The following is a 13,987-nucleotide window of genomic DNA, read 5'->3' on the forward strand; positions in this document are numbered from 1 at the left end:
TCTTTCAAAATTCTGGAGAATGGAAAAAGACCCTAAGATTGTTATTTATTCATTTTTATTAATTTAATGTAGCAGCAGGATTACAGATACAAATCGAAGAGAGTATACAAATGTCCAGACCAAGGCAAAGTACATAATAAGAATTCAGATGAATGATAACACGCTGGGGGCTGACCATTATCCCTAAACGCAGGGCTGTAAGGCTAAATATATACACACACTCACGAACGCGCACACACACACACACTTGACTGAGATAAGAGTGTGAGAAAGCAAACTGAGAGCAAGCTCCGTTTGAGTACAACAGGACGACATACGGCTTGCGCTATTGGCAATAGGCAGTAACTAGTTGTTTTTTTTTTCTTTTCTTTTCACAGCAACAGAGTAAATGCGGAGAAGCACGGCAACACAAAAACACCCTTGCAAGAACACAGTCACCATTATTTCGTCCCTTCTTTAAAATAAAATAAAAACCTCAAGTCAATCTCATGAGGCATCCAAAAATGGGTAAAATGATATCATGCAATGGTTGTTAAAAAATACATATTAGCACAAAACAACCAGTCTGGGCTGTACTTCTTAAAAAATGCAGGAGATAAGAAGGGAAAAGAGAGAGAAACCGGCAGCGGAAACTTTTTTTTTTTTAATTCAAGGCACACAAAGTTCTGTTGAAAGCGCCACAATTGAAATTCAAAATACCCCTGCAGTATATTTCACATTTAAATATACACGGATATTCAGTCACACACCACTGAAGGACAAACGTGTGTGGAAAAGGATTGTGTGCTCTCATTTACCCTTCTGCTTCAGTCGCTTCTTCTTGCCCAAAACAGGGAGAGAGAGGAAAAAAAAAAAGACAAATGTACACGCTAGCCACAAGAAACGTTCTCCGCAAATTGGTCTGATGTGCACAGAGCATGAGGTAAAACAAATTACATTCATCAAAGTGAAGCCCACCCGCTCTCCCCTTTTGCGAGTATGGCTTCAAGAAGCATACTCCTTTCAAAATGTGCTCTTAAGTTCCCCCTTTAATCAAGAGGAATGGAATGCTTGAAAACATCACTGACAAGTGTGCGACAACTTCGCCAACGGTTAAAAAACAAACAAAAAAAAAAAAACCCACCACACCTTGAGATGCTTGACCAATAATGACTGGGAGAGAAATAAAATGCCGCCAGACCACGCAGCACACGTGTGGGTCATTACAGATGAGAACCGAGGTTTATATTGGCACAAAAATAACGCAATCATTTACCATTCATTGTGCTTACTGCTTTTCATTCGTTCTAGATTAATGGCCAATAAGTGTTTTAGGTACATTTCATTCCTGTAATTCTGACTTTAGTGAGTTACAGTATGTGACAAATTGTTGGAATACATCAAGAGTATAATATAATTTTGAGAATAAAGTCTAATAATTGAAAAAAAATGAAAGAGACTGGAAAAAAAAATCTTAAGAGTGGATCCACAAATATTAACAATTTGTCTATTATTTGACCTAATTTTCGATTTTCCTTTTTTTTTCTTTTATTGTAATAGACCTCTGTCAGTTTGTGGGTCCTTTTTCGATTCGAAGTAGTGCTAGAAGTCCTTACGACGAGAAGTTATTTCAAGTATAGCGCGTGGTATTGTCTGTGAAAAGTTATTTTTCTTCAAAGTTGTAGGCTTGTCACTTGTCTCTTGACTGGGCCTTTTCCCCTTTCAAAAAACATCTGTTTCTTACCCATATATTGCTTATATTTCCATATATTTCTTACCTACTGTTGAGCTAAAACTCGCACCCAAACTGCCCGTATCCTTACGGTGGAATTCCCTTCATGTTGATGGCAGCAGATTGGGAAAAAGTATCTCCTAACTGTCAAAATAAAGTAAGAAAAAGACTGTGTATTAATGGCACATCATGTGATTTATCCTTTTAGTTTGCCGCCATCAGGGCAGCCATTACTTGCTTATGAGCCTCAGGGCTAACTAGCAAAAAATGGCCCCTCGGACTTCATTTGAATGATTCCTGTTCCGATTCCGTTTCCTCGATTCAATTCCGGTTCAAATTATTATCAAAGTGTATGGAAAATAAAGGATTAGTACAGTAGATGATGCGCAACATTGAAAGATGAATGTGCCAAAATTTGCAGGGGTAGGAACTCCGGTTCCTCGAGAGCCGTACCCTGCCTATTTTCGATGTCTCCCTGGCCTTTCACACCTGTTTCAAATAATCAGCTCATCAGCAAGCCCTGTGGAAGCCTAATAACGATTCTGATCATCTCAAACAGGTGTGCCGAATGCGAGACACATCAAAAACAGGCTGGATATAGCTCTCGAGGAACCGCAGTTCCCTATCCCTGTGCCAAAGTGTCAATGCTAGGGAATTCAATGTATGATTAGAATATATCAATATTTAAATTTTCATTTCTGTAGACAAGCCTGCTTTCATGAAAATGCATCACGTACTTAAATCACAGGAGCTTTTTTCAGAGAACCTAAAGAAAATACAAGAATGCAGCGGTTAAAGCATGCTACTGCACGTCGATTGATCGGCGAAACGAGTGTTTTCTGGTCTTTTTATCGTCAGGCAGTCATTATACAGTATAGATAAGCTCCACCTCCGTGGGTTTCATCAATTAGTGCAGCAGTGAACAGATCCACTTCAAACTTGTTGTACTCATATAATTTAACATTCACAAAGATGTCTCCGTCCTTTTCAAAATCTTTTTCAAAGTCTTCTGCTTCTGTGTGATTGACAGAAAGTTCAACAAGTGGAAGAAGAGTATGTAACAATAAAGACTCCAATAAGACCCTCCCTCCTTGATCTAATTTGAGGCGCCATTGAGTGCCTGTCATGACTATTACGCTTCGTCCTAATCCTCCGACAGTAACCTGAACCGCGGCAATCGTAACGTATTGTCCGAACGATCAAATCTTAATGAAACCTGTGATTCTCGAACACAAATTAATATTCGTTCAGACGCTGTGTGCTTGATGCTCTCCTTAGTGAGTCCATGTGTTTTTCCATGAAGCGCAATGTCCAAAATTTGCACAGCAAATCGCTTATTTCAATTATTGTGTCAACAATGTAAAGCGATTGACGGACAAATCTTTTCTTTTTTTTTTTTTAACATGACGAACGGAGGTTGACGACTGGCCCAGCCAAGCTTGTTGGTAAAAGTGAGCATGGCTGCCGCCTTTGATTTCAACAAACAGACCATCTCCCCAGCTAGCTTGCTAGTTTAGCGTGCTGCATCTGCCACGAGAATGGTTTACAATTTCCAGCAACAAAAAGTGCAATAACTGACCAGGATTCCTTTGGTCACAATGTGGGATTCTAAGTTCTGATTTAAAAAAAAAAAAAAAAAAAAAGATAAAACTTTCCTCTAGCAAGGAACAAAAAATTTGAATCCGATCGTTACTGCCATCGACACGACATGGTAATTGGCATTCTGGGTGTGTGGTCCAGGAACATAATGAAAAGCAGTATTTTGGAGAATATTTGGGTTGTTGAACGGCCCTAATGTTGAGAGTGGTTGTATTGCATCATTTTTCTCAAATAAAAAGTTAATCTCATGTTGTTGTTGAAGTCTAAGAAACAATCATACAATACATGGCATTTAACTTTATTAGTTTTATATTTATTTTAATACAGTTATCTATTGTAAAAACGTCATAACTTTCGGCTTGACATACACTACACATTACATACAAATTCAAGTGACGTCACCACTGTATGAATATAACTCCGTCATTAACCGAGGATCCCCTGTATACGAGGGGGAAAAAAACAAAACAAAAGAAAACAAAAAATCAATCTGGACTTGCTTTGAGCACAACACACCTGCGCTAGCTTTTCGGCAACATACCAGATGTGATACTAGTCTGCACTGTGAGAATCAAACAAGACCTTTTGTTTGTTGTTTGAAGTTACAAAAATACTCTACACTTTGATACATGGATACAAAAGTCTAAAAAAGATAATTCACTTCAAAATGGATCACAAACAGCGATGGGACTAGAGTAAAGATGAAAAATGTAAACAAATGAGCGAGACACCTTTTTTGGGGGGAGATATGCTTAAGTACGTACAGCAGTGTGATGTTGCGACACATTTTAAATGATCTAATTGTCTGAAATGCTCTTAAAGTACCTTTGTACAATTCTTTCTCTGGACTGTACACGCAACAGCTGCAAGTAGAATTGAGTAAACACGACGACGAGGGCGTTTGAAAACCAAAAAAAACAAAGCAAAGACAATTTGACGTCAGGAGCTTTGGTTTGACCACTGCTTGAAAGCAACAACCAGATGACAATAAATGTTATCTTGATTAATAGTGCCCAAACCTGGCACCGCAGAAACAAAATGGACGCCTCTATCATCGCAGCTACCGTTCACAAAAGTCGGGAAGGTGCCAAATTCACATGCTGCCTGCCTCCTCTTTAAAACTTCTACAAACACAAGGTCGAACAGTACGAAAAGAAAGGGCAATATGATAACAGACCTTCATCTCAATAAAGTGTTATATCTGCATGGGGAGGGGGGGATGAAGAAAAAACAAGAGCAGCCAACACAGGACTGGAAACTACAGATCAAATGACAACAAGTATGCGGGAATGGCCAAAATGTACAATGCTGGACTGGACCGCTGAGCAGCATTCGGGTCACATGGGGAAAAAATGAGGCCAATAAAAAAGTCCGAATGTAAAAGAATAAAATAGGGATTTTTGAATATTTTTTGAATTTTTGAACTTGATAAGAATGAAATCTGTTATCTACAGTAAAAGGTGGAATTTGTTTCGGGGTAGTATTTTGAGAAACTAGTCCTATTATTCGGTAAGAAAAGCCATTAAGTAAGTTTTGTTTTCTATATGTGTGTATTATGTATTTACGTAGGTAAGTTCCACGTTTAGGAGTGTAGTCTGTTAACATGCCTTGTTTCTTGAAATAAGCCAAAAATTTGTTTGCATCATTTAATCCACACCTGAATTTGTTTTTCTTATTTATTTACAGTATACAGTGGTACCTCGGTACTCGACCGCCTCTATACTCGACCAAATCGGTGCTCGACCAAAAAATTCAAGTAGATAATGCATCGGACCTCGAACAGATTTTCGGTTCTCGACTAGCCGAGCCGAGCCGAGCCGACCCGAACGCGCTCCTCAGCCCTTCTCGGCCAGAGGGTAAGCGCCAGTTCAACTCAGACCGCCAGCGGAGTAAGACGTTTGTTCGAGTATTTCTTCCCGGATTTAAACTTTTTCGTGTTGCTCTAGCCCTTAATAATGAATCCAAAGAAAGACAGTGATAAGGGGAAGGCAAAGAGGAAAACAATGAGGACCACTATTGAACCGAAGAAGGAAATTATAGCAAAATATGAACGTGGTGTACGAGTGTCCGACCTCGCGTCGCAGTTAGCTAGCGTCATCATGGAAGGAGTAACTCCCTCCCGTCCTCTCCACATCCATTCCTGTATGCCATCAACCACTCTCCAAAACGTAAGTAAATTATACAAAATGGTTTATAATGCTTTATTTATCTTTATCTTTATCATGTACTGCTTGTGCACATTTACTTGTGCACACATACTTTCCATTATTTCTTATGGGAAAATTGGTTTCGGTGTTCGAACAAATCGGTGCTCGACCACCACCTCAGAACGGATTATGGTCGAGTACCGAGGTACCACTGTAGTATCAATTTATGTGTTCTGACTGCATGTCAAGTTTACGTCTGAAAATGTAGTAAACTGTCTTTCATAGTTAATGTTGCATTTGCCTCCTAATGTACTATAATGTACTGTGTAAAAGATCCGGTAGTGTTTATTTTGTAAAAAAATAAAAAATAAAAATAAATGGGTTGCTTGTTAAAATATGAAAAGGACCTTGGAAAAAAATAATTGCATATTAACATCATACATTTGAGGAAATGAAGAAACAAAAAACCTTTTTAATTTCATTCTTGTAATATAAAGGGTTGTTTTTCAAACTTTTTTCCCTTTGAATATTAAGATTTTATTCTAAAGACTGAAACTTAATTCTGGATTTAGTTTTCCTCCAGTGTGGCCCTCATACTACATCTAGTAGTAAATCATGGGTTTCGCGTTTGAATCTTTCAATACTAAGTTGGCCTGGACGTACAAACTATGGAGAAGATGCTCAGCTATGTTTCTATCTTACAAAGACTGTTTTTTGTTTTTTTTTGGATGCCTTGATTGGAGTTTATGTTTTTGCGTGTGGATGGATGTAAGGATTAGCTGGTTACACAGAAGAGGTTATAAAGTGCTTGAGATAAAATATATATATATATAAAACCACACAACACTCAAAGTGAAAAGTTTCTATCCGCATAGAGTTGAAAAGACAAAAAAAAAACAAAAAACAAACAAACAAACAAAAAAAGATACGACAAACTTCATAGTTTTTTGGAAACACCGAGAGAAGTCACAGTATTCAACTAGGTTCAATCTCATTTGGGAGTGTTAAACTCGAGTCAACAAAAGCTAATGTGCTTCATAATGCATTTGACTATTACAGTGAACACCCACTACTTTCTATTGTGATTCATTCTTTGATCCCTCGTTGTATCGGGAGATTTATAGGCTAATTTTTTTGGTTTACTGTAAACGGTTGTCTAAATGTTAATCATCCTAACATCTGCATGAACGTTCTTCCTCTAAAGTGTTTACATTTAGCATTAAGTTAGCAGACAATTGTGACAGAACTCAATAATGACTCGTTGAACATTTTGCTGATTAAATATACAGTGTTTGACTTTATCTTGTTGTATACTCAAGTGTTACTGCATCGTGCGTTTTAAAGGAGAAGTTGTTTCAAGGCCTATAGTTACTGTAGCATCCATGCTAATTTCTGCTTAGTCGGATAACGCATTTGACACTACTAGCAATTGGCTAGGTGGACTCATGATGCAAAAGGATATGACTTGTTTGGTGTTAAATATACATTGTTTGATACCCTTTTGTTTCATATGACGATTTTACAGTAACCTAGACAAAGAGCATCTTATGTGGTCAAGCGTCTTCTTTTTTCTCCTTGGAGCAGCGTTATGCTACTACAACAGTCTAGTCTCTAGTTTTTGACAGCAAGCGTGTGAGAAAAGCACACCAAATCTTTGAAAAACATTTGTGTGTATTATTAAGTGTGTTTGAATACATATTTAACCATGGCACGTTAATTTCAATTCTTTTTTTACATAAAGTGGCACCTCAATTTAACAGACAAATAAAGAGGGATTGTCTTGAAGAAAAAAAAAAAAAGTCTTATTTTTGTCGTGGAAAAAAAAGCTCAATACAGTGCAAAATCGTGAATACAAAAACAATTCAACGTGTTTCTTAAAGTTTTTATGTTACTTTTAAATGTTGCTTTGATGCCAATAGTGCTGTGAACGTGCCTAGACATTAAAATCAGGGTTCACAGTGGCCCATTCCAATGTACGTTTCGATTTGTTGCCCGCATTTCCTTTTTGTGTGTATGCCATTGAGATAGGCTTGACAAATAACAAACTGTAATGTACCAAATGGAGTATCGAATGTTTGTGAGACATGCACAAGACGAGCGCCGACGAGTACTGTAAATAGCGGCTGTAAAGCATACATACGGCTTTAGCCCCCTGACCCCGTTGTCCAGGGCCTTTCTAGTCCCACCCAGAACGGTTTGTGGCATGCTTGGCAAAGGAACTCAAGTGCCAGGCTCTGTCTGTCGATTGTATCAGCAAACAACAGCAGCCGATTCAGAACAAATGGACTTTACTTGCTACTTGCAGACATTTGGCGTTTGTGCCTGGGCACCACTATTTCTGTTAAAGCTAGAGTCCACTGATTCTGGGTCCAATTAATCAAGATTCTGCAGTATTTGGTCTTTCTTTCATGGTTGGGTCTAGAAATGATCCTTTGCGATAATTGAGAGTTCACTGTAATACTTTATAGTTATTACATTTTCAAGTGCCTTCTCTTCAAATGTACATAAGAGCTGTTAGATCATGTTAGCAGATTTTGAGTACTTAAAAAAACAAACAAAAACAAAAAAACACACACGCACAATCTGGATGGTCTACAAAGTTCCACACTCCAAAAATGAGATTCAGCCCAACTTTTGTCTACAATCAAACGTGTTAATCCATGTCTGTTATTTACGACTTTTGCCTGCTCAATGATCATCAAGTTCCCCAGTTGTGACATTCTTCCTTCCAGTTTTTCCAACCTAAAACCAGGTTTGGTTGCCCCTGCTCTCCTAGGCCCATAATATTAAAACACTCTTGATAACAAAACACTGCATTGTTTTCACGACTAAAGCAGTTATTACAGGCCTCTCTGATCCCGCAAGAGGGGTAATAACACAAGGCAGATCAATTCAAGGACAATTGATATACAAAGGCTATAATTTATGATAAATAGTTAATAAAAGTGAGTTACATAAGCTCATATTTCGTTTTTTTTGTTTGTTTTCTTTCAAGGTAAAAGGGGGGCATTTGTTTCTTAAATATACCTATTTTTTATGTTTTGTGGCATTGGCACAAAACACCATGCTCCGGCAAGTCTCGTCGACTTTAGGAGTACATGGCTACCTTCTCTCTACGTGGTCCGCACACACGTCACGTCACTGCTTCTGAAGACTTTCCAGTAGGTCTTCAATTTTACCCATGTCGGATGCGGCCGACATGGAGCTCTGCAATGTACTCTGTAAGCTGCTCTGTATCTGGAGATTGGTCTGCATTGGGGTTGGCAGGCTTGTGTCTATGTTGGCCTGTAAAACTGGTTGCAGGGTCACCTGGGCATTGGCCTGCATGGCGTTCTGCAGGTTGGTCTGCATGGCACTCTCCAGGCTGGACTGCATCTGTGCCTGTAGGCTGCCGTGCATGCTGGGAGCCGCTTGGGCCATAGGCTGCTCCATTAGGGGTTGCATGTGACCCGTGTTCTGAGCCTGGTTCTGAACTGGAAGGGCTGAGCTGGAGGAATTGAGCAATTGGGGAGTGTCTGGAGACAAGGACAAAAAGGATTATAAAGGATATTCTTCAATCACAATTCCCCTACCAGTCTAGCCCCTCACATAGCTGAACAGGCTTAAGGGGTTTCGAAAATAAACTACCAGTTCAAGGTTTGGAAACAAGTACAAATTCAAATGGCCTCAGGGACATTAAAAGCCAAAGACATTCAAGCTATTCACGATTGATAATACATAGCTGTGATCTGAATGTCATTCCAGGTCATAAAACATCTGGCACATCATAAAACCGACAGAGAAAACATTAGAATGTGTAAAGCTGTTATCTGGGCAAAAGGTGACTACTTTGAAGAATCTACTGTAAATGATAACTTACCATTCTGGATGCCAAACACAAACAAGTTGGCTGGTCCTCGCTGTTCCACATTTTCACCCACATTCGTCTGGAAAAGCTGTTCGGGAGGCTGCTGGCCAGGGCTGTCCACCACGCCTACAGTGCCCTGGACCACAAAGATAGTTGTGCCAGGGGCTGCAGACTGGTTGTTTAGTTCTTGTGAATTAAGAGTACTCTGTAGGCTGGTCAAAGATGCCTGGGGCAGGAACAGCTCCACAGGTTGACTGTTAGGGACACTAGAAGAACTCGTGCCCACTTGCATGGGCTGCTGTTCCTGGAAAATGCTGCGCTGTTGGTTTTGAGCGGATGCCGAGTTGTTACCCAAGGAGCTCTGATCCTGGAAGGACATTGGCTCGGCCGTTTCCGATTGGGAAAGTCCAACCGGGATGCTACCCATTGGGGTTGATCCTTGGGTCTGGGTGCTGAAAAGGATGGTCTGGGGATTTAGATCCGCTGTGCAAAGCAGCAGGCTTGCCTGTTGCGGCTGAGAGAGCTGATTCTGGGGGAGGGGGTTAGGTTGCGTATGATTAGTTATACTTTGGAACAAGGAGCCGGGCTGGCCAATGGACAGTTGCTGTGACTGTTGTTGGTTTTGCTGTGGTGATTGCTGTTGTTCCATGGGGGTGCTCTGCTGCTGCATTTGTGAAAGCTGAGCTGGAGGCTGGTTATGAAACATGGCAACAGGCTGTGGCTGGCTGGTGGAAGTTTCCATGGTGGATATGAACGCCAATTGTTGCTGCTGTTGGGACTGAGAGTTTGTCGATAGATAAAGGGCCGACCCAGAGGACTGCTGCTCTGCATTGAGGCTGCCGCTCGTCAAGACTGTCAGTGTATTCTGAAGCAGGGCGGCTTGAACCTGCTGTTGGGAGCTCTGGGTGTCTGCAATAGGCCTGGGGGACTGGAAGAGCTGCTGTGGGGGTGACGTATGGGATGGGGGCTGTGTTGGGAAGCTGGTTTGGATGGTAAGCATCTCACCAGATTGCTGAAGGAGGGACACAGGCTGCTGCACTTGGGAACTGGAATGGATCTGAGGCTGGAGCAACTCGACCTGAAGCTGCTGTTGAATGTTCTCTAAAACTCGCTGTTCCTGCAACTGTTGTTGCTGCAGGTTACTCAAAGCTTGGCTTTGTTGCTGTTGTAGCTGTAAATTGCTTAGCATTTGATTTTGTTGTTGATCTTGAAGCTGGATGTTGTTTATGACTTGTTGCTGATTCTGTTGCAATTGTTGTTGTTGAATGTTCTCCAGAATTTGTTGCTGCTGTAGTTGCTGTTGGTCTTGCGGCTGTAGCAGAAGTTGTTGTTGAATCTGCATGTTTCCAAGCACTTGCTGTTGTTGCTGCTGGAGATGATGCTGTTGCTGTTGGAGGTTACCAAGTATCTGCTGCTGCTGAAACTGTTGTATTTGCTGCTGCTGCTGCTGTTGCTGCTGCTGTATCTGCAGCTGTTGTTGGGACGACAGCGAATTATCTGTGGCTCCCAACCTAAGGCTGTTCATATTCTCCTGAACATGCTGTTGAAGCGAGTCTGCAGAGGAAGTAGGGCTGTAAAGCACAGAATTGAGCTGCTGCTGTTGTTGCTGCTGGGCTACAGCCGCTTCTATAACTTGCTGCAGTGCGGGGTTAGCCCCAGCCTGGAGCTCCCTAACCGCCCTCTCGAGCTGGGCAACGCCTTCCTGGGCAAATAATGGAACCTGTGGTTGCTGTGGCTGTGGGGGAGAGGGTGCCGCTATTTGGGACATGGCTACAACCACGACAGCACCACTGTTAGAACTTTCAGGGGACAGGCTTTCTTGGGGGTCTCTTAGGAACTGCTGGGGGACCTCTGGTGTCACTGGGGGAATTGTTGGATCTCCTGACATTGGGAAGGATGCTGTTGTGGCAATGTCTTGCTTTTGTATAGAGTTGAGAGACTCCAGGCTGGGAAAGACGGAGGGTGCCTGGGGAAGCTCCACATCCTCAGGTTGTAGGGGTAATGAGCTCTGAAAAGACTCCCCGCCTGAATGAGGGGTGCTGGAACTGAGCTCAAGGGTCTGCTGCACTGAAACAATTTGGCCAGGGGATTGCTGACAAATAGAAAAACTTGGATAAGCACAAACTCTGATTAATCACTTCTCGCAGATTAAATCTTACCTTGAACACATTTGTCGGTTGTGGATTGCTCGACACTTCCATTGGTGTGTCCTCTTGTCTTTTCAATTGCTGACTCGAGCAGTCAGTTTGGTCAGGAGAAACAGATTGGATCTGACTGTCAAATATGCATGTCTTGAAGGAAGGTTCCTCGGTTTTTACTGCTTGAACGTCTGGATTATCAGCTGAAAGTGTGTGTGAGTGGGGTGGGAAAAAGCATTATTATAAAAGGGAAAAGAAAAAGAAAAAAAAAAAGCAATCAAACTTTTCGCTGAGCCCAAACAAAGTCGGCTGTCTGGGTTTTCAGCTTTTGTAAACGAGCAGGCGACATTACGAAAAAGCTATAAGCTGACTGTGAATAAATAATAAAAAAATAATTATACAATTTTGACTGATAATGCTCTCGATATGCTCAGAGATAAACAAACTGGCACACATTTCATGCTTCCACATACAATTTAGCTGCACACTTGAAAAAGTTTATTTTCATATGTCGTTTGTCATAAAAGTACTGAGAAATTTTAATATTTTCAATTTGGGCTACAGTTTTTCAAATGATATTTTGGTGCTGCAACTTCCTTTGAAATGACAATGTATCTTGTTCTACTTTTTAAATTTTTTGTTTCATCTTATTTTTTTACCATAAAAGCTATACAATTTATAGCTAGCTTTGAAGAGTAGAGTAGCAGCTGTCCATATGCTGTGTTTTTTTTTTTTTTTTTTTTTTTAAAGGTATGTTTCTTATAAATCATCCTTAGGCCCAAAAGAACATCAACTCGCCATTTTTTTTTGTCTCAGTGACAAGTCAAGTAATGCACACAGTTAACAATGAGTCAGGAAGGAAAACATAAAAAAATGTAACGCTTTATAAGATCAAGAAGAGGAACAAAACTGTCATGTTGAAGCAAAAGAAATGAACACTCAAAATAAAAAGCACACTTTTTGACCAAAATGGACTAAGTTACAGTATATCAGTGGTTGCATTATGAAGATGATGATGACTGATGCTACTTAAATTCATTCTATTATTTAAATAAATGTTACTGTGACAGTTGTTAATTTCTGTTGTTGGTTTTTGCTGAAATCTTGTAAACACAGTTTGAACTTTACATTTTTGGGACTCCAAACATACACACACTTCTAATTCACTTATCACAGGTGGGCTCAGGTCTCCATAACCGCGATAAACAAGGGATTTATGTTTATCGAGTGTGTGTCGACTTCAATCGGACCTTAAATATTACATGGATATATCATGCGTTGTCTATGAATGTTAAATATTGTATTTAAGGCCCCCATTAATTAATAAGGTAATGACCTGTTTAATTTCTGATTACCTGAGTCTAGAGTATAGGTGAAAGGTTGGGCTTCATGGGATTTACCAGCATTGGTGATGACAAAAATTCCTACAGAGACTGGGGAGGTTATTGATTGGTTGTGGAAGGGAGGAACTGTCACAATCAAATGGTTCTGCAGAAAAAGGAAATCCAAAAAGCAGGTTTAATTGTATTTAAATTTATATCATATGATTGACGCTGCAACACATTTTCATTTACCTGATGGAAAAGATCCATGTCAATATTTGCCTCAGCTTGCCAAGAACTATCATCTACAAACATGAAAAGTTTTAGTTTTCCTTCTTTTCAAACATTTCCATGGAAATTTTTGAATCATGACAATAGACACCTGCAATATTCTCCTGAAAAATAACTTTGGTTCCTTTGAGGAAGTTCTTTCCAATAATAAAAACTTCCTCCCCTCCTCTTACTGAGCAGCTATGAAGGCTCTTCTTAAGGATCTCTGGGACTCCTGCTGGCTGGGCTGGAAAACGGTTGTAGAAAGTGAATATTTTTTTATCCATGAAAGGAAACACAGCTAAAAGGGTTTACTGTTGTCAATAAAAAACTGACCTACCATCTGTGTGTGCATGTATGTACAAGCTAAACAGTTTTGGTTCCACCTGCTTTCCTACTCACTGCAGAGAATGGGCGAAGAGAGGACTTGTAGGGTGAGGGCGGATCCGTCTGGCTGAGGGATGTTGACTCGAAAGGCCAGTCGAGCCCGGGTGCTCTTCTTTTTGGACCCTGCCACACCAATACGTGCCTCCACATCAGCGTTGCGAAGTTTCAAAATTCCCACACAGTCCACCCTGTACATATACAATACGGTGGAATAATTACTTCTTGAGATATTAACTGAAATCCCTCAATATTAAATTAAAAAAATAAAAAATAAAAGTCCTACGCGAGTGTCATGTCATTGCTGGGCTCCAGTGGGATCTCGATAACTGTGGTGCCCTCAATGTCCACTTCAGTACATGCAGTGGTGTTGCGACCAGTTACTCTGCATGCCTGGTAGAAACCATGAGGCTTCACTCTGCCAGCATCATTCGCTACAAACACCTGCAGCACTACAGGCTCACTGACACCCTCCAACTAGGAAGAAAAAGCAATGATATGAATGAACAAACATTCATCTGTTTGAATCAATGCTTAGAATCTGTGGAACTGGTACAGCTATATCAAAA

The 13,987-nt window shown here is 40.5% G+C and overlaps 1 protein-coding gene across 1 annotated transcript in view; it reads right to left on the minus strand.

Annotated features, from left to right (window-relative positions):
• Nucleotides 1–38: 38 nt before the first annotated feature.
• LOC148422247 (nuclear factor of activated T-cells 5-like) overlaps nucleotides 39–13,987 on the minus strand; it is a 39,610-nt gene continuing 25,661 nt past the window's right edge. The window contains exons 5-12 of the mRNA XM_088417675.1: nucleotides 13,705–13,895; nucleotides 13,437–13,609; nucleotides 13,147–13,281; nucleotides 13,017–13,069; nucleotides 12,798–12,930; nucleotides 11,464–11,645; nucleotides 9,317–11,396; nucleotides 39–8,972 (exon numbers count right to left, since the gene is read on the minus strand). Coding sequence (XP_088273801.1) covers nucleotides 8,596–8,972; nucleotides 9,317–11,396; nucleotides 11,464–11,645; nucleotides 12,798–12,930; nucleotides 13,017–13,069; nucleotides 13,147–13,281; nucleotides 13,437–13,609; nucleotides 13,705–13,895 — 3,324 coding nt within the window. The 3' untranslated portion in view covers nucleotides 39–8,595. The remainder of the gene's footprint in view (nucleotides 8,973–9,316; nucleotides 11,397–11,463; nucleotides 11,646–12,797; nucleotides 12,931–13,016; nucleotides 13,070–13,146; nucleotides 13,282–13,436; nucleotides 13,610–13,704; nucleotides 13,896–13,987) is intronic.

Source organism: Hippichthys cyanospilos, chromosome 6 (assembly GCF_059441005.1).
Source record: "Hippichthys cyanospilos isolate Australia breed blue-spotted pipefish chromosome 6, RoL_Hcya_1.0, whole genome shotgun sequence".
NCBI classification, from domain to species: domain Eukaryota; kingdom Metazoa; phylum Chordata; class Actinopteri; order Syngnathiformes; family Syngnathidae; genus Hippichthys; species Hippichthys cyanospilos.